The sequence below is a fragment of the Lacerta agilis genome, chromosome 9 (genome assembly GCF_009819535.1).
Source record: "Lacerta agilis isolate rLacAgi1 chromosome 9, rLacAgi1.pri, whole genome shotgun sequence".
Taxonomy (NCBI): domain Eukaryota; kingdom Metazoa; phylum Chordata; class Lepidosauria; order Squamata; family Lacertidae; genus Lacerta; species Lacerta agilis.
In genome coordinates, this window is record NC_046320.1 from 13,462,991 (window position 1) to 13,482,559 (window position 19,569).

A 19,569-nucleotide genomic window follows, 5' to 3' on the forward strand; every position below is an offset into this window, starting at 1 on the left:
CCTGTCACTGGGGGCGTACCGCCCCTACCGCCCCTCCCCAGCGATGCCCTTGCCTAGCACCTTGGCACTGGAAATCACGCTGCCCAGGAAAGTGTTTAAGGCACCTGGGCACTGATTCCCTCTATTTCTGGTTGGCCACTGTGAGAGCAGGATGAAATAGTAGACAATTGATCCAACAAGGCTCCCCTTATCTTTTTATGTAAAGCAAAAGCTACATCAAACAGAGCACAAAAGGTTTAGTTTGTATTTGCTGACCTCAATGTTGATCAATGAGCGATACTCTTGTGGGCTCTGCATATGGGGGGAAATGCAGGGTCTTTGCCCGACCTCTAACCCAATCTAGCTAATTCATGGCACATCCTGATTTTATCTGCTTAAAATCCCAAGGGATCACTGCAATCACTGGCAGCCCCATTAGCACTCGTTGGAATCAAGGATTAGAACCGTCCATCGGACTTTACACACAGAGAGAACATTTGCTGAAGCTAAGTGCATGTTGACCAGTGCAAAATGGAAATAATTTTCTTAGCATCGCCAGTAACAAAGACCAAGATTGTCAAGGACTGGTGCGTTCCTACATTTTATAAACATTATAACGCAGCAACATCCTAAAGAGATCAAACAACAACAACAAAAATTACGGCTTTCTTGTGGCTGTTCTGTTGTGATGTGATAGGAAACAAGAAAGCTGAATCTGGTCTTTCTGGTGGGCACGCTAATAGGGCTGCGTCTGAAAATAGCTCTGTTGGTAAACCTATTTGCTTTCCTCCATGCCTATTCAAACTCATACCCCTTTCAGAAATCTGCTGCCCTTCATACAAACATTGTTCACAAGCACCAAAATACCGCTTGAGCTATAAGGGAGGGGGAAGGATGACCAAAAAGACCTACTCCTTCATATTTTGCTCCAGACAATAGAAAGGAAGGATCAACAGACAGGCACACAAAAGATTTTAAGGGGATCTGTTTTGAAGTGTCGGTGCCACGAGCCTCTCTCTGGGCTCTGCCACTCTGAGATTAGAAAGAAAAGAGGAGATGTTCCCAAGGTGCAAATGAAGGCATCCGCCATTCTGCTGGTCGGCAGCACGAGATCCCCCAAAGCCATTTTGACATGAGAGTTGACACACAAGCATCCAGGGACAGGACTGGGAATTGCCTGTGATCAAACAAGCCTCCCGGTATAAACCTAGCAATAGTTCCCATATATTTTCGCCCCAGCCTGTTGAAAAGAATGTGTAAGGAACACTTTGACGGAGGAAAACAGAACCGAGGTAAACAAACAGCGTCTCTCTTGCTTTTTCAACGGGGTTACCACATATTTCACTTGTGTCATCTGAGGAAACCAGACGGGGATTATTTATCCACCCCTAGCAACATAGCAGATTTAGAGCTGAGCCTAAGAACATTTACTTAGAGAAGTACATGCCACTGATGTCAAAACAGCTTACATGTAAGGGACTGAGCTTTTGGGTCACAACCTTAAAGGCTTTATCCAGCATATTGCTAGCAAATACTTTTAGAATTCCAAGCCTGGTCATTTCTGGCAGACAACACCCCTATTTTAAAAGAAAAACACTTGTCCTCATGGCAAAATAAATAAATAAAATCCACTACTAACCTTATTTTAATCTCACATTTAGAATAACATAACGGAACAAGGAATGTATTGGAAGACAAAGGAAGTTGAAGATGAAGAACTGAGCCTGTCAAATTAAAAGATCTCCCTATTTCACTTCCTTTTCCTTCTTTCTCTAGTTTGATAGCAGAACTCATTTTAACCTTTTCATAACTGATATCAATTCGTCAGGGAACAAGGGAATGAAAGTAGGAGGGCTAGATAAATCAGAATTTGTCAAAAGTAATAGTTTATTGGCTTTTAGTACGCTATTAAAGCATCTGTTAATCTTTGCATATTTGGAAAAATATTGATACAATTATGAGCTTTTACACTAATTTCCGTTTCTTTCTTGCAGTAAGTACTACTAAATCCAAGTATTGCAAGTATAGATACAACACATTCCATTTAAGACATTTCTGATCATTTGCACATCTATCTTTCTCATACATTTCAGCTTCTTTGTTGTTAAGGAAACTTTGAAAAGTCACGATACTTCAGAAAACTGAGGTACAGCCCTGTTGAACTCTGTGGGAGAGTTCTGAAAATATGCTTAACCCTCTCATTGGAATCAAAGGCACTTTAAACTTTGGGCTGGGTCGGATCCTACCAGAGAAACCAGGTGACAAGAACAGAAGTAAACCGCCTTACCTCAAAACTCACACTTCCGTTGTGATCTGTGTCAAATGCGTTGAACAGAAAATGTGCGTATGTTGTGGAATCTGCAATTTAAACAAGGTTGTTCCTCATTAATAAAGAAACTCAATTCAGCAGCCTTATAAAGACAAACATTTCTCCCCCAACCAGTGGAATTCAGTGAATTTTTTTTTGTAGGGAAACAGGGCCAGAGGTGCCAGCTTGCAAGGACAAGGAGAGTGGAGATGTTACTTGCATGACATCACAATGTCCCGACATGCATGTGAAGATTCCTGGGTTTTGGGAAGGAGGCACCAGGTTTTAATACTTTAATTTACAGGGAACATTTAGGGAACTAGCTTAGGTTCCCCCTAGTCCATTTACCATATACCACTGCCCCCAACTAATTATTATTTTCCTCTTTCAATAAATATTAGTCGGAAGTCCTCAGAACAACAGGGCAAGTGGCATGAGCCGTGCTTCAGCTATTATCCGGATACTACCCAGAAATCGTTTATGGATCTGTATTCCTATTTCCACAGAAAACACCCTAGAGATGCACACAAGTCCGAGCACAAATGGAACAAATCACATATGCAGAGATTCATGCATGCATTTAAGCACATGTGGAAAGTGTCTTTTGCTGCGGAGTTAATTTGTTACGTATCTCAAATTCTGCATTCTCGGAATATTTCATAATTCAGTTTGAAAAGGAAGAGGGCGATATTCAGCAACGTGCACAAAAAGCTTGCTTTTTGTTATGTTCAAGGTTAAAGGAAGGAGTGTATTCTAAGAACACCTGTTGATTTTAACTTCCTTTTCTGTAACACATAGTAGCCATCGACAGCAATATTATCACATATTCTTATTCACAATTCTTTAAAGACTCATCACATATTTTTTGTAAGAGCTGTCAAAAAAACCACTTGTGATTTTGATCACCATCATCATAATTAATGGATGCAGTCCAGCCAAAGTGTGATACTTTAAGTCCCTATGGTTTTAGTGAACAGTTAACCACATAGGGTGGAATAAATGCTATAAATAAGTCAGAAATTGAATTGTTATAACAAAAGGGGGGGGGGAGACTATGGAAAATCACAAACTTTTTTTTGCTCTCCTCCGTCCTCTGGTGTTGCATGTTTATAATGAATTCAAAACACTATTTTTTTCATTAATGTAGTTAACATTCCCAATGAAATCAATGGATGCTGTCTAACAATAATATTAATAATACTGTACTACACTGTAAGAGTTAAAAATATTCAGAAATGCACTATATAGAAGATATTGATTATGTTATGGAAAATATGCTATGACAGGAAAAAGAATTTCAGAGGAGAATAAAAGTTCACAAAGGTCCCACATCTATAAACATTCAGAATTAAACAGAAAACCATCAATCAACAGTATATTTGAACACCATTGTTTTTAAACCTCATAAAAAAAACTATGGCGGTGTTATCAGCAACCTTTTGTTTCATTTTCCTTTAAAGTTTGTTGATTATCGTTTATATGATAGTTGTTAGCTGCCTAGAATTTTCAAATGGAAATAAAGTATTTCCAATAAAACAAATCTTATTTGAATAAAAGGATTTCAATCTTCATTTAGCATGCATCTGAAGACATCTGAAGGCAGCCCTGTTTAGGGAAGTTTTTTATGTTTGAAGTTTTATTCTGTTTTTAATGTTCTGTTGGGAACCGCCCAGAGTGGCTGGGGAAACCCAGCCAGATGGGCAGGGTAGAAATAAATTATTATTATTATTATTATTATTATTATTATTATTATTACTATTATTTATTGGGGACGTGGGTGGCACTGTGTTGTAAACCACTGAGCCTTGGGCTTGCCGATTGACGTTTCGAATCCCCACAACGGGGTGAGCTCCCGTTGCTCGGTCCCCGCTCCTGCCAACCTAGCAGTTCGAAATCACGTCAAAATGCAAGTAGATAAATAGGTACCGCTCCGGCGGGAAGGTAAACGGCGTTTCCATGCGCTGCTCAGGTTTTGCCAGAAGCGGCTTAGTCATGCTGGCCACATGACCCAGAAAAACTGTGGACAAACGTTGGCTCCCTCGGCCAGTAAAGTGAGATAAGCGCCGCAACCCCAGAGTCGTTTGCGACTGGACTTAATTGTCAGGGGTCCTTTACCTTTATTTATTTATTTATTTATTTATTTATTTCTACAATAGCCAATGCACAGTATGTAGCATAGCACCATGAGGAATTTTGTTACAGCAAATAATTGCCTCTTCTTCCTTCCTTCCTAATAGAACCATCTAAGGCAGTGTTTTTCAACCTTTTTTGGGCAAAGGCACACTTGTTTCATGAAAAAAATCACGAGGCACACCACCATTAGAAAATGTTAAAAAAATTTAACTCTGTGCCTATATTGACTATATATAAAGTAATTTTTCAATTTTTCCCACGGCACACCAGGCAACATCTCGCGGCACACTAGTGTGCCGCGGAACAGTGGTTGAAAAACACTGATCTAAGGAGGGGAGTAAGAACAATCTGTAGCAGTCAAACCACCAGATTCCATGTTCTGCCTGTCTGGTGATGGCCAGGATGGAAGGTGTACAGGGTTGGCTGAAATGAAAAATATACCAGACCCAGGCCTGGTGCAATCCCCACCCCATGCCCCGTCCTGGTGGTGTTTGGGGAGAATGTTACAGCCGTGTTGGTCTGCAATAGTCAAAACAAAATAAAATAAAAAAATTCCTTCCAGTAGCACCTTAGAGACCAACTAACTGGAAGGAATTTTTTTGTTTGTTTGTTTTGGGGAGAATGTGAGGGCTGTGGGTGCCATGGGCTCAAACTTTCCTCCAATCCATCTGTGTCCCTTTTGCCATTTCCAATGGCAAAGCGAGAACAGTGGAAGGCAAATGGTGGAGGTCCTTTTCAACATGGCTGGGAGGAACCAGAGAGTGGGAGATTTGCAGAATCCTACAGGACCCAGAATATCCTCCTGGGAGCCATAGGATTGCTGTCTTTTAATGGTGATCCTGATTTGTAGGATCCTGAATTAATTAGAATTTTATTCCCTATTATAATTAACCAGTTTGAACACTTTCCCCCCTTTTTTCATTTCTTGCATTTTCCTCTTTATTGGTATGTGGCAATTTAAAAAATAAATAGGAAAGCAAGCAATGCGCGCTTTCATCGTGACATTTGTGAGATCGCAGCCACTGAACAGAATCAAAGGTTTTAAACCACACACTGCAAAAATCAATAAAGAAGAATATCAGATTTACAGGACTTTACCTTTAATAGATTTCAATTAATTCCAGTGGTTTCACAGCCTTCATTCAGTAAAATATCCAAGGCAGTGAAGACAACTGTGATTAAACATATGCCAAAGGTTGTAGCCCTTAAGCTTTTAACTAGAGCTACTTAATGTGATTTCTCTCCCACTAAGTCTGGAATATAAATCAGGACAGAGAGGGGGAGTGTTTCAGGTTTTTCTTTTAATTTTTTAAAAAATAAGGTTTCTGGTTTTGCACCCAGTAATGGTAACTATTATGATATATTAGCATTCTGACAGGTGGCAGCAGGAAGCAATACAGAGTGCTAACATCTTAAGAGATTCAGACCATGCAATATCAGGGGTCCAATAGCTCCGTTCTCAGTGAAACACAGGCACATTCACAGCAACTAATCATCAGGTCTAATCAGACGTTGGTTTATCACTTTGGTGGCTGAGAAATGTTCACCTTGGTTCAGGTGGTGGGGTGGAATGGTTAAAGTGGTTAAAGCCTATAAGAAAACAAATTAAATTTGGATAGCAAAAGCGTCGTGGTCTTACTCAACTGACCTTAGCAGAATGGAAAACCTACACCAGAAACCAACAAGCTGTTTTAACCAGGTTTCTTATTTTTATTTTTGTAATGTTCATTTTTGAACACACACACGCCATTGCTGTGGGTGTTTTTAACAATGGGAGGCATCTACTTTTTAACATCCAGATAAAACAAAAAATTAATACGGAACTGTTGTTGTTGACAATTAAAAGGTGACTTCCATTAGCTCCACAAAATTCTGCCAGTCTTGCTAGGAAGCTTACCGTATTTTTCGCTCCATAGGACGCATTGGACCATAGGGCGCACCTCATTTTTAGAGGAGGAAACAAGGAAAAAAATATTTTCCTGGTTTTCCTCCTCTAAAAGCCCTGTTTTTTTGAGGATCAGCTAAAAGTTTTGCAGCTTTTTTTTCAAAGAGAAAAGCCCTGGTTTTTTTGAGGATCAGCTAAAAGTTTTGCAGCTTTTTTGCAAAGGGAAAAGCCCCGGATTTTTTTTGAGAATCAGCTAAAAGTTTTGCAGCTTTTTTTGCAAAGGGGGAAAAGCAAAGAGGAAAAGCCCCATTTTTATGGGGTTCAACTCACATTTCTGAAAAATCAAGGAAAGGGAGCAGTTTCTACTGTTTGCAGACAGATAATCTAATCAGCCAGTCACATGTCCTGGGGAAACAAACAACCTCCCTCTGCAGCACATTCAACAAAGGAGGGCGGGGCTGAAAGGGAGCCGGGACTCTTATCTCTCTCCCGATCTCTTGCTGATCAGCTGCTGAGCGGGGTCCTTTCAACACCCCCAATAAAAAGCACAATCTGCTTTTGGCCCCTGGGCAATTTAGCTCCAGAGACCACCATTTGCCCCATAAGACGCACAGGTATTTCCCCTTACTTTTTAGGAGGAAAAAAGTGTGTCTTATGGAGCGAAAAATACGGTACACTGGCTGATCTAGCTGAGTATTGCTGAACTGAGATTATTTATTATTGCTATTATTTATTGCATTTATGTTCCACTTATCCTTCTAAGGGGATCGAGGTGGCACATGTGGTCCCCCCTAACCATTTAATCCCCACAACAACCCTGTGAGGTCGGTTAGGCTGAGAGGTAGTGGCTGGCCCAAGGTCACCCAGTGAGCTTCATGTCAAGTGGGGATTTGAACCCTGGTCTCCCAGGGTCCTAGTTCGACACTCTAACCACTGCACCATGCTGGCCCACCATGGGGTTCCTCTCTGGGATTTCAGACAGGGGACATTCCCAGAGTCCCTTGGAGATGCTCAGCGGTGGCCAAAAGATTCCTGCATTGCCGAGGGTTGGACTAGATGTCTCTTGTGGTTCCTTCCAACTCTTAAGATTCCGTGAACACTGGGACACACGACACACAAATCCGCCTGCATGCAAAGCAGATGCTGGACCACCAAGCTGTGGTCCCCCCCCCCGTGCTTCCCCCCCCCAACATGAGAAAGTGAATGAATGCCATCTTCAAGTGGAAAGATCCGGTGGAGAACGGTTCAAAATGAAGAGCACGAGATTGTGAGCAACTACTATTCAATTCAGCGGGACTTTTGCCCAAGAGAAATCCCCACTGGATTGCTCCTAAAGAACGACGAGTGAAAACATAATTATACCCTGGCCATGTAGCTGATAAAATATACAAAGGGGGGGGGGAAACGTTGAAGACAGAGAAGCCGTAATAAATGCTAGAAGGAAAATATTGAGTAACGAGAGGAAAAAGAATACTAAGTGGGTGATTGCATGACCCACACTATACTAAGGTTACCATATTTTTTTCCAATGAATCCAGGGACACTTTAATTAATTAATTAATTACACGTTCAGGACATTGATACTGCAGCGATGGCGGTGGAAGGGGGGGGCTGCCACCTTGACCTCAACCGCCGTGTTTCCCCGTCCTCCGAGGCTTCTATCTCTTTTCTCCATGAGCCTGGGCAGCCCCTGAGTTGCTGGTTCTTCAGTGGTGCTGGTGGTGGGGAAGTGGTGCGCGGTGGGTCAGGCATGGAAGGCGGAGAAGGAGGGCTGAGAGCGGTGGCGGCAAGGCTCAGGCAGCGCGATGCCTCCCTTCCCACCGGAGAAGCCCCAATCCCATTCCTACTTGCATGCAAGCAGAAGGGGGCGAAGATCCCTCAACTGGGAAGGGAGGATTCCCGTTGCCTAACTGAGAGATCCCTGCCCCCTCCTGCTTGCACGCAAGCTCTGATAGGGAGCACAAAGCTTCCCTTCACAGCTGAGTTGCTGGGGTCAGGGAAGGTGGAGGCAGCCCGGAAGCTGCATCTTTGAGCCCCTGCACCACCACCATATGGGGACTTCTGAGCAGCTCCTGAAGCCAGTCAGAGCCAACTGCTCCGGGCTGCTGGACTGCCACTGCTGCGTTTCCCGGGAACATTAGATGAAATCCGGGGACATTTCAGGGAGATGGAATTTGTCCGGGGAATTATTCGCAAATCCGGGGACTGTCCCTGGGAAACGGGAACGTCTGGTAACCCTACATTATACTCAAATGTATAAGATCTGGAAATTACCAGTGACAAATGCCCAGTTTTGTTGAGAGAGAGAAAACAGCAGCCTTAGCAAAACAAAGGAAGACCCATACAAATAATTGGGGAATCACAAATCCACACCAGCTTTAGGCTTTGACTCACAGTTAAACTGCCGCCTACATTTCCTTCTGCACACACAAATGTAAGATACTGTAGGAGGGGAATAATTGTGAACATACAGGCACATATAGAGCTTATAAAGAATTATCTGCTGTGTTGCCAGTTCTCATGAACTCGCAGCAGTTTCACAGGACGGTGGGCCCTCTTAAATCTCCAACTTTTATTTTCACAATTAAGGACTCTTTATTAGTAAGAACACTTGGAACAGGCAAGCTTAAACTCTTCAATGAGAACCTAGGGCTTTATTTTAGATTTTTGGAGATTAGGGTGGCAAAGAGATTTCAGCAGAGGGAGCACGGCAAGGTTCTAAGGCCAACTTTTGAATGGATTCAAATTAAATCGCAAGAACAACAAAGGAAAAAATGTTAAGAGCACTTGTGCAAATGTTAAGAGCACTTGTAGTTAATTCCCCCCCCCCTATGTTTCATTATATGTGTAGCAATGTCGGGAATATAATTAAGATATTCTCACACAAACATATGACAGACTCCAGATGGCGCTGATGGCTATTCACCTCAGTCATTTAACAGAGAACCAAAGTCTTCAATGAGAGTTGGAGGAAAGCTAATGGATCTTTCTTATAGACACTTCAGGGCTAAATAATATTTTGACTTTTTGGATATTGTTTGAATAAAAAACGGAGCCTCGTTGTTCCATGCTGCGGCCTTGTAGAGTGAATACAGTCGTACCTTGGATCCTGAATGCCTTGCGAGTCGAACGTTTTGGCTCCTGAACACCACAAACCCGGAAGTGAGTGTTCTGGTTTGCAAACATTCTTTGGAACCCAAATGTCCGACGGGGCTTCGGTGGCTTCCAATTGGCTGCAGAAACTTCCTGCAGCTAATCATAAGCCACGCTTTGATTTTGGAAGTCGAACGGACTTCCGGAACAGATTCCGTTCGACTTCCGAGGTACGACTGTATTCCAAAGTTGTAGCTAAGAAGCCCCTCTGATAAAGTGTTTTTCACCTGACAAGTGGACATAGAGAGCTTTGCAGATCTGCCTGCTTACTTGCTTTAGTATGAAGATTCTAGGAATTTAACAGAGAAGAGAAATGAATGAATGAATTAATGAATGATGAGTATCTGCATAGCTTGTTGACTATTACCGGTACTTTTAACTTTTTTGATCCATTCTACTTTATTATCCAAGAAAACATATTTTATAATATTTGCCCCTTGTCTAAGTCATGGATGGCGAACTGGATCTGGGTGGTGGGCCAAGTCATGATCTCCCCCACCCTGTGGTAACCACATGGTAAAGGGTAAAGGTAAAGGACCCCTGGACAGTTAAGTCCAGTCAAAGGTGACTATGGAGTTGCGGCGCTCATCTCACTTTCAGGCCGAGGGAGCCGGTGTTTGTCCACAGACAGCTTTCCAGGTCATGTGGTCAGCAGGACTAAATCGCTTCTTGTGCAACGGGAGACCGTGACGGAAACCAGAGTGCATGGAAACGCCGTTTACCTTCTACTTGCACTGACGTGCTTTCGAACTGCTAGGTTGGCAGGAGTTGGGGCAGAGCAACGGGAACTCACTCCGTGGCGGGGATTCAAACCTCCAACCTTCTGATAAGCAAGCCCAAGAGGCTCAGTGGTTTAGACAACAGCACGACATCAGGTGGGCTTTTTTGCCCTGTGCTTGCAGAGCCCATTTCAAAGTGCTCCACAAGATAAAAAGGGGCTTATCAAGACCGGACAATGAGCGCCCCCTTTGAAGTGCTTTGCACAGGGGCTTTTCAAGCACCGCCACTCAGATGATTTAAGCAGAAATCCCTCCTGCTGCAGTTTCCCCAAAGCTCAGTACTGAGTTTTGCAAGACCCTGCCCACCTGGGCTCCTTTGGGGCATCAAGGCTCCAGGGCGACAGGGAATATATGAATTTAACTATTGCTTTTGTTACTTGTCCAGAGCCTTTGGGATGAAGTGAGCTGTACACCTAAGCAAACAAACTGCAGATTGTGTGCTTTTATAAATAGATATGGCTAGTAGGTATTTCCACTCTTTAATTAAAACCCTGAAGTACTTCTGTCCACCCATTAAGTAGTATAAAAGGCTTAATTAACTAGAACAACAACCTGTTTAGGCCAAATTTCAAAGCAATTATGGCAATTGGTTGTGCATGCAAACAAGACTCATTATGTGCAGAGTACTCACCTCCCTGTGGGAAGAACTGAGAGTAAATCTCTTTGAAGGTCTCTTCATTAACAATCCCACTGGGACATTCCTAAGGAAAGTGGCAAGGAATGCATATGAATAACATGCCCATGTACAAATGGTACAAGAGACTGCAAACAGCGAGGATTTTACCACTACCAAACAGAGATTTCGAAAACTACTTTACAAAAGTTCTTTTTCTGCTAAAGGGGCCAAAGCCTGAACAAACTCTTATTTCTCCAGAAGCAGGGAAGTTCACATACGAGCTTCCCCCATCTCCTAGTAGGGATATTCACTGCAAGGAGAAATGTGAGTAGCATTATTATATTCCTGACACCTTCTACGCTGTTTGCATTTCTGCCCGGACACTGAGGTCCAGTGCCGAGGGCCTTCTGGCGGTTCCCTCACTACGAGAAGCCAAGTTACAGGGAACCAGGCAGAGGGCCTTCTCGGTAGTGGCACCCGCCCTGTGGAACGCCCTCCCACCAGATGTCAAAGAAAACAACAACTATCAGATGACCTTTAGAAGACATCTGAAGGCAGCCCTGTTTAGGGAGGCTTTTAATGTTTAACAGATTATTGCATTTTAATGTTGGATTCTGCCCAGAGTGGCTGGGTAAACCCAGCCAGATGGGCAGGATATAAATAATAAAATTATTATTATTATTATTATTATTATTATTATTATTATTATTATTATTAAAAGTTGAGCTGAAATTTGCAGTGATCAGTGTGTTCTTCATATCCTGATTCAAAGAGGAACCAGAAAGATAATTTGTTGAGCAAAGTGAGGCTATTGGAAGAACTAGCCCAAGTGGCATCCGTCAGGAGCACACCATCATGTTTCAACCCCACCTTGATCTCTGTGCCCATTTACAAAAGATGTACAGTGCACCAAACTATAATACTGTAGTACCTTGGTTCTCGAATTCAATCCATTCCGCAATCCGTTCCAAAACCAAAACATTCCAAAACCAAGGCGTGCTTTCCCATAGAAAGTAATGCAGAATGGATTAATCCGTTCCAGGCTGTTGAAAAATTACCCCTAAAACGCTTCTCGCCCCTCCCCCCACTGCCCCAATCAGCGTGATCTTTCTGGATCTCTTTCTCTCTCTCTCTCTCTCTCTCTCTCTCTCTATCTATCTATCTATCTATCTCTCATGTCAAAGCAGTTGGGCTGCAGAGCGCTGCCAGGACACTTCTCCCCACCGCCCCAATCAGCGCAATCTCTCTAAAAACAAGCACAACACTAAAAACAGAAGCTCAGGACTCAGGATACATGTGACTTAAAAAAAAAAATATCAAGAACTGGAACGCTCACTTCCAGGTTTGAGACATTCCGGTAAGTTCTAAGTTGTTCATGAACTAGGCTGTTCAAGAACCAAGGTAGCACTATATCTGCTTTGATAACTGGGATTTTAGAACAAAGGTTGTTCAGCATATTTAGGATGCAATTCTACATATCAAGTGTGTAGTGCAGTTTGAGGCTTACACACACACACACACACACACACACCTGATTTCAAGAAGACCAAAAATATGTAGAACAGGCCTTTTTTGTGATCAGGTCAGGTGCCTGAAGGTGTTGTGGCACCTGGCTCTGTTTTTGAGGGGCGAGTAGGGTTGGTGGCCAAGAACAGAAACTAAAAGTGTTATCAAGGTTCTCAGGAAATGGGTTGTGGAAATCATTTTCTTGGGAAACAAACTGCTGCTTTGATTGGCTGAAAGATGAAAGGCACAAGCGTTTTCTAGGTAAGGTTGCTAGAGAGAAAGCGAAGAAGCAGAGCTGTTTCTGTTTGTTTAGCTATTGCTATCGAGAGCAGAAGGGAAGACACTCAAGATATGACTTCATCAGACATAATGAAAATAGTACCCAATGTGCCTTAAAAGAGAAATACCGTAACTTCCCAACTGAAGCTACTGAGCAATAAGCAGTACCTGAACAATGGGGGGGGGGGGACAGTCTAGATACACATCCCTACATATCAAAACCCTACATACTCCTTGGTCATGAATGGGTAAACTGTGCCCCTGAAGGACCAGGTGCACAGCCTGGGAGTCAGTTTGGACTCTCAGCTGTCGATGGAGGCACAGGTCAACTCTGCGTCCCAGGCAGCTGTCTACCAGCTACATCTGGTACGCTGGCTGAGACCCTACCTGCCCGCAGACTGTCTCGAAAGAGTGGTGCATGTTCTGGTTATCTCCTGCTTGGACTACTGCAATGCTACTTTTGAAGGTGACTCAGAAACTACAACTCATCCAGAATGCAGCAGCTAGGCAGGTGATGGGGACCGGCTGCCGGGACCACACAACAGCGGTCCTAAAGGATCTACCCTGGCTTCCAGTGCGTTTCTGAGCGCGATTCAAAGTGTTGGTGCTGACCTTTAAAGCCCTAAATGACATCGGCCCAGTATATCTGAAGGAGCGTCTCCACCCCCCATCGTTCTGCCCGGAAGCTGAGGTCCAGCTCCGAGGGCCTTCTGGCTGTTCCCTCACTGTGGGAAATGAGGTTACAGGGAACCAGGCAGAGGGCCTTCTCGGCAGTGGCGCCCGCCCTGTTGAATGCCCTCCCATCAGAAGCCAAAGAGATAAACAGCTATTTGACTTTTCGAAGGCATCCCTGTTCAGGGAAGTTTTTTATGGCTGGTGTTTTGCTGTGCTTTTAATATTTTGTTTTTAATATTTTGTTGGGAGCCTCCCAGAGTGGCTGGGGCAACCCAGTCAGATGGGTGGCATTTAAATAAAATAATAATACTTATTGTTATTGTTGTTACAAAATGAAATCCTCCACCAGGCATGTTAAAATTTGAACTCCTCAGACAGCGTTGGACCCCCTAGAAAAAGTTATGACTTCAGGCATGAGAGTTCAGGTACAAGAGCATTTCACCATGCAGGGCTTTCAAAATATTCTCTTTAGTCACATACGAGGGTGGCGCTGTGTGTTAAACCACAGAGCCTAGGGCTTGCTGATCAGAAGGTCAGCGGTTCGAATCCCCGCAATGGGGTGAGCTCCCGTTACTCGGTCCCAGCTCCTGCCCACCTAGCAGTTCAAAAGCACGTCAAAAGTGCAAGTAGATAAATAGGTACCGCTCCGGCGGGAAGGTAAACGGCGTTTCCGTGCACTGCTCTTGTTTGCCAGAAGCGGCTCAGTCATGCTGGCCACATGACCCGGAAGCTGTATGCCGGCTCCCTCGGCCAGTAACGCGAGATGAGCGCCGCAACCCGAGTCGGACACGACTGGACCTAATGGTCAAGAGTCCCTTTACCTTTACCTGCCATTTATAAAGTACCCACACGTCATTATTACATGTTATTTCACCAGCTAGTAATAGAAGGGGTACAAGGAATGTTCGTTACCAAAGTTTGGACCAAGTTTGGACCAAGAAGCAGCAGAAAAGCCCTCACAAAATGGCTGGCTTAGGGGTTCATGCTTCTAACTTCCTTTCCGTCATGAATAGGAAAAGCTGCCGTTTTAAAAATTCCATACACAAAATGCTACTATTTGCAATGGTCTGTAATAGAACGGAGGTTCTGCTTTCTAGTGGGAGTTTCAGCATTCTTAGACACTAGAGGGCAGCAATGTGCTCAATAACATCAACAAACCCCCCTTTAAAAAAAACAAGTCCATTGTATAGTATTTCAGCATCCTATCACAGCATCACAATATCCGTAAGTAACCATATGATTAATTATGTGGAAGGGGAATAATAAAAACGATCTTTTAAGTTTCTTAGCTTCTCGAGTCGTTTATCGGATTTGAAAAGTGCAGTGAGTTTCATTGTGCAATTCGTCTAGCTACGGGTCGGTGTCTTAAGTGTGTTTTGAACATGACTGCCGCTTGGAGATCAACCAGGAGGGCAGATTTATCGCACTCCAAGTGTTACACCAACAATACGTTAATTTCCTGAAGCAGCTAAAAATAGCAGTTTTATTTTCGGGATAGCCAATCCTCAGTAGTTTTGCTCAGACATACTGTCCTTTTCCAATTCAGCACCCTTTTGCTATGCATATGTTTCAGTTTCCAATGTTCTGCCAACATCTCTTGGTCACAAAAAGAAGCCATAGCTGTGCTACACAGATAGGAGCTGGCTTGCTTCTTCGCAGCTCCCGCTCAGTCCAATAAGCCAAAGGCCCAGTTCACGTATCATGATAAGTCACTGCTAATGGTTTGTTGTGTATGCAAATCTAAATCACTCATTCCCTAAGAGAAGCATGATGCCAGGCTTACCGTGGCATCTGAACCCGCGACTGTGATTTGTTTTGCTTGGCATGCTAGCTTTAAGCGTGCAAATATACTCCTGGTCACCACAGAAACCTGAGTATACTGGCTTGGTATCCAGAAGCACACTAAAAACTGCAAACCTGCATGTTCATACTAACTGCATCCAGCACAGGCTGAATCCAGACCCTCCAAGTGTCCCTGTTTTCCAGGGACAGTCCCAGGTTTACAGAAGCCATCCCAGTTTCTGATTTGATCCCGGGATGTCCTGCTTTTCCACAGGACATCCTTATTTTCATTGGAGAAACGTTGGAGGGGATGGAGCTATGCAACGCCCAAGCCAAGGAGATAAACCTTTAGAAGATATCTGAATCAGCCCTATACAGAGAAGGTTTTTATGTTTAATGTGTTGTAAGAAAAACCTGCCCTTATTCCCTTATGGGGGTACACAAGAGCCCTTGCATAGTCCTTTGCAGGTTCTCCATTTACAGGTAGGTAGCCGTGTTGGTCTGCCATAGTCGAAACAAAATAAAAAAAATTCTTTCCAGTAGCACCTTAGAGACCAACTGAGTTTGTTCTTGGTATGAGCTTTCGTGTGCATGCACACTTCTTCAGATATCTTCAGGTATCTGAAGAAGTGTGCATGCACACGAAAGCTCATACCAAGGTTCTCCATTGGTAGGAGTAAAAAACAGAGGCCAACCAGAGAAAACTGAGAAGCAAAGCAGCTAGTAAGCTTGATCTTTATTGAAGCTGTTGCAACAGCAGTGATTTTCAGGGGAAAAGACCCAGAACAATGCAGGCATGCTCTTATAAAGACATTTCAAAATCCCTCCTGGAGTCTAGCCCACCCCCAGAAACATCAATCACGGAAGAGGTGTAACCCAAGCTCATCACCCAGATGCATCACACCTACACCACACAAAAAGGCGTTATCTGATGCCTCTTCTCAGTAGCCTGGCCATTCCTTTGAGATGGTTGTTGTTGTTGTTGTTGTTCAGTTGTTCAGTCGTGTCCGACTCTTCGTGACCCCATGGACCAGAGCACGCCAGGCACGCCTATCCTTCACTGCCTCTCGCAGTTTGGCCAAACTCATGTTAGTAGCTTCGAGAACATTGTCCAACCATCTCATCCTCTGTCGTCCCCTTCTCCTTGTGCCCTCCATCTTTCCCAACATCAGGGTCTTTTCCAGGGAGTCTTCTCTTCTCATGAGGTGGCCAAAGTACTGGAGCCTCAACTTCAGGATCTGTCCTTCTAGTGAGCACTCAGGGCCAATTTCTTTGAGAATGGATAGGTTTGATCTTCTTGCAGTCCATGGGACTCTCAAGAGTCTCCTCCAGCACCATAATTCAAAAGCATCAATTCTTCGGCGATCAGCCTTCTTGATGGTAATCTTCTTTAATTCCTGGTACAATTAAATCCCTCACCCCTCCTTCCTTGCAGAGACCCATTTGGTAAACATTTACTCATTTTGAGAGTCAAAATGGCGTGAGCCTCAGACATGTGGCCTGTTTGCTTGGAAAATTAATAACAATTATAAGATATATATAAAAGAATTTTAAATTCTTATAACAAATGTTTTATCATGTTTTATATATGTTGGAAGCTGCCCAGTCAAATAGGCGGGATATAAATGATAAACGGACTGCAATACCTCAAGGACCTCCTCTTCTCATATAAACCTACCCGGACCCTGAGATTATGATGGAGGGAGGGTATGTGAATCCCTGTTTCCTGTTCTGCCTTTTGACTGACCAGTAATCTCTCTGGCTTGTCTGGATTAAAGCTTTATGCAGGAACAGCTCGCGGCGATAGATGGCTGCATTTATCTGGCCTCCTGGCATGGGAGTTATTGCAATTTACTGAGACTGCGAGGGGTGGCGCCGAAAAGAAGTCAGTGCAGTGTGAATGCAGCGGCAGAAACAGCAGGTGGACTGCCAGTGTGATCACCTGTACTGGCTGCCCGTTTGCTGCTGAGCCAGACTTATGGTTCTTCTGTTGATTTACAAAGCTCTGGACTTCTTGGGTCTAGGATACCAGGATACCTCAGGATTACCTGAGCCCTTATAGTACAACTTGATCCCTGAGAGCATCTACAGAGGTGTATTTCGGCACTCTCCAAGTTGGTGAGGCTCAGTTAACAACAAGGAGAAACTGAGTCTTTAGTGTAATCAAGTCTTTAGTCAAAACAAAACAAAATAAAAAATTCCTTCCAGTAGCACCTTAGAGACCAACTAAGTTTGTTCTTGGTATGAGCTTTCGTGTGCATGCACACTTCTTCAGATAAGAATTCTTCAGAAGATAAGATTCTTCAGAAGTGTGCATGCATACGAAAGCTCATACCAAGAACAAACTTAGTTGGTCTCTAAGGTGCTACTGAAAGGAATTTTTTTTTATTTTACTTTGTTTTGACTGTGGCAGACCAACACAGCTACCTACCTGTAACAAGTCTTTAGTGTAATTCAATGGGCACCTTCTGTTCCAACTTTTAAACACTTGCTGGAATCTTTTCTTTTTCACAAGCCCTATGCAGACAAATACACAATGACCTATTGATGTAACTTTCCAATTTCTTTCATTCTTTTTTCTTTTTTACCTAACTGTTTTAAGGAAGAATGGATGCCTTTTTCAGTCTGTTTAAAGAAATATTATAGTACAATGAATTCGCGAGCAGGATTTGAGCTATGAGCAACAACAGAAGTAATTCAATTATAATATTGTGGTTATGATTTGATAACTGGAAGATAGTGTTCAGCAGAAGGGGTGCACCTCTTCCGGAGCTGTTACTTGCTGTGCAATATTAGCATGTAATTGCAAGCAGATGTTTTTGAACTTTATTGTGTTTATCTTCTTGATGTTTGATATAACTAGATAATTCTGACAATCACTACAATAGTCAGAGGTTCTCGCCTCTGAGGTCACCAAGTAGATTGTGTAGAAATAGGAACTGGGGACACAAAGATGATAATAAAAACCAGTTTGGGGGGGGGAAGGAATGTGTTAGGTGCTTTAATGAAAAGAAAAAGAAGAGAATCATGCTTTTTTCTTCAGGAAAAACTTTAGCCACTTCATTACAGCTAAGAATATTGCTTCTGCTCACAGTCTTGTTATGGGATCATGACCTTCCAGGACAAGATAGGATTTCATCTTTTAAAAATAGAAACCTAACAGTAAAAGAAGACGAAAGAGAATCTACCGGTACTTTAAAAAATAGCTTGCCCAGAGCAAACTTATTATTTTGCTCGGTTCCAGCCAATTTGACTACTCAAACTCTGTGTTTTCTCAAATGCTTAATCATTAACTCTCATTACACTAGAGATGACACCAACCCTCGTTTTGCACACTGATGGGCATCAAAGGTATAGGGAACTTTGAAGAACTGTCAAAAGTAGCGTTATCAACCTATTAAATATTTAGTTGATAAATCCCCAGCCTTTTTAACTGACCAATTAGATTTAAATAAATCTGCTGATAAATTGACACAAAGCCTCCATTTGGTAGTATTTTTGTTAGATAAGCTACAAATTATTTTTTTTAAAGTTGCTATTCATTGGCAGAAAAGGAAAAGCCACATTGAACAATGTCCCCCACCCCCACCCCACCATTGATTACTAAAGCACATCAGCATCAAAAGAGCTTCATAAAATAGCTCAATGGGACTTTATTTCTCGGTCTCAGCGACTATAACTTAATTGGCTCCAGCGAGACCATAGCAGGAACAATCCCTGAGGAAGCAGACTATTCCAACCAGGCCCCCTTCCCTATACCTTCCATTTCCCCACATGGTACTTGTAACCCAAGAGTATGATTAACGTAAAATTAATGTTTGCAGATGATAAAAATAAATATTTCAGTTTTGGTATCCTGGACTTGCATAGGTCAGTAATTGCCTGCTATTGGTGTGAGGCATTTTTTTTAAAGGAAAAAAAATAATGATTTAAAATGGCTCATACAAACCCAAGGGCTTGGTTCCCCCCCGACCTGTTAATTTCAGCCTGCAGAGTGCATTGCAAGTGGTCATTCTGATTAACTACCAAATCTCCTTAATTATAGTATTTGGTTTGCTTAAAGCAAAATGTGCACTGATCTTAGCAATTATAATATAATTTCAACAGCGATCATTTCCTCAAACCCTGAACCGGAAAAGGCTTGTGGAGGGAAATGAGGATTGATTGTTTTATGAAGTGAAATCTTTCGCTGCTTTGCATGAATGCTGTGAGCCCCCGATCCATTCTGTGTCAAGCGCCCTGACATCCTCAGATCACAAGTTATAAATGTCCCGAATTATTCTGTTATTAGGATGTAGTGTTGAGTCGTTTTCCTTTGAGCACCTGCTCTAAGACCCAAATTAATGCATATTCATTGATATCCCCAGTATGTGCAATAATGTGGTTATGAAGAGGTAAGACCTACAGGTATCATGATGGATTTTCTCCAGCTTTCTCTAATTACCTGTGCTTTATTCAATTATGCTGCATGCCA

The 19,569-nt window shown here is 42.9% G+C and overlaps 1 protein-coding gene across 9 annotated transcripts in view; it reads right to left on the reverse strand.

Annotated features, from left to right (window-relative positions):
• Positions 1–19,569, reverse strand: part of KCNIP4 (potassium voltage-gated channel interacting protein 4) — a 359,055-nt gene that overhangs the window by 7,959 nt on the left and 331,527 nt on the right. For all 9 annotated transcript variants that reach the window (XM_033159529.1, XM_033159533.1, XM_033159536.1 and 6 more), the window contains 2 exons: positions 10,869–10,938; positions 2,267–2,337 (listed from right to left, as the gene is read on the reverse strand). In XM_033159529.1, coding sequence (XP_033015420.1) covers positions 2,267–2,337; positions 10,869–10,938 — 141 coding nt within the window. The remainder of the gene's footprint in view (positions 1–2,266; positions 2,338–10,868; positions 10,939–19,569) is intronic.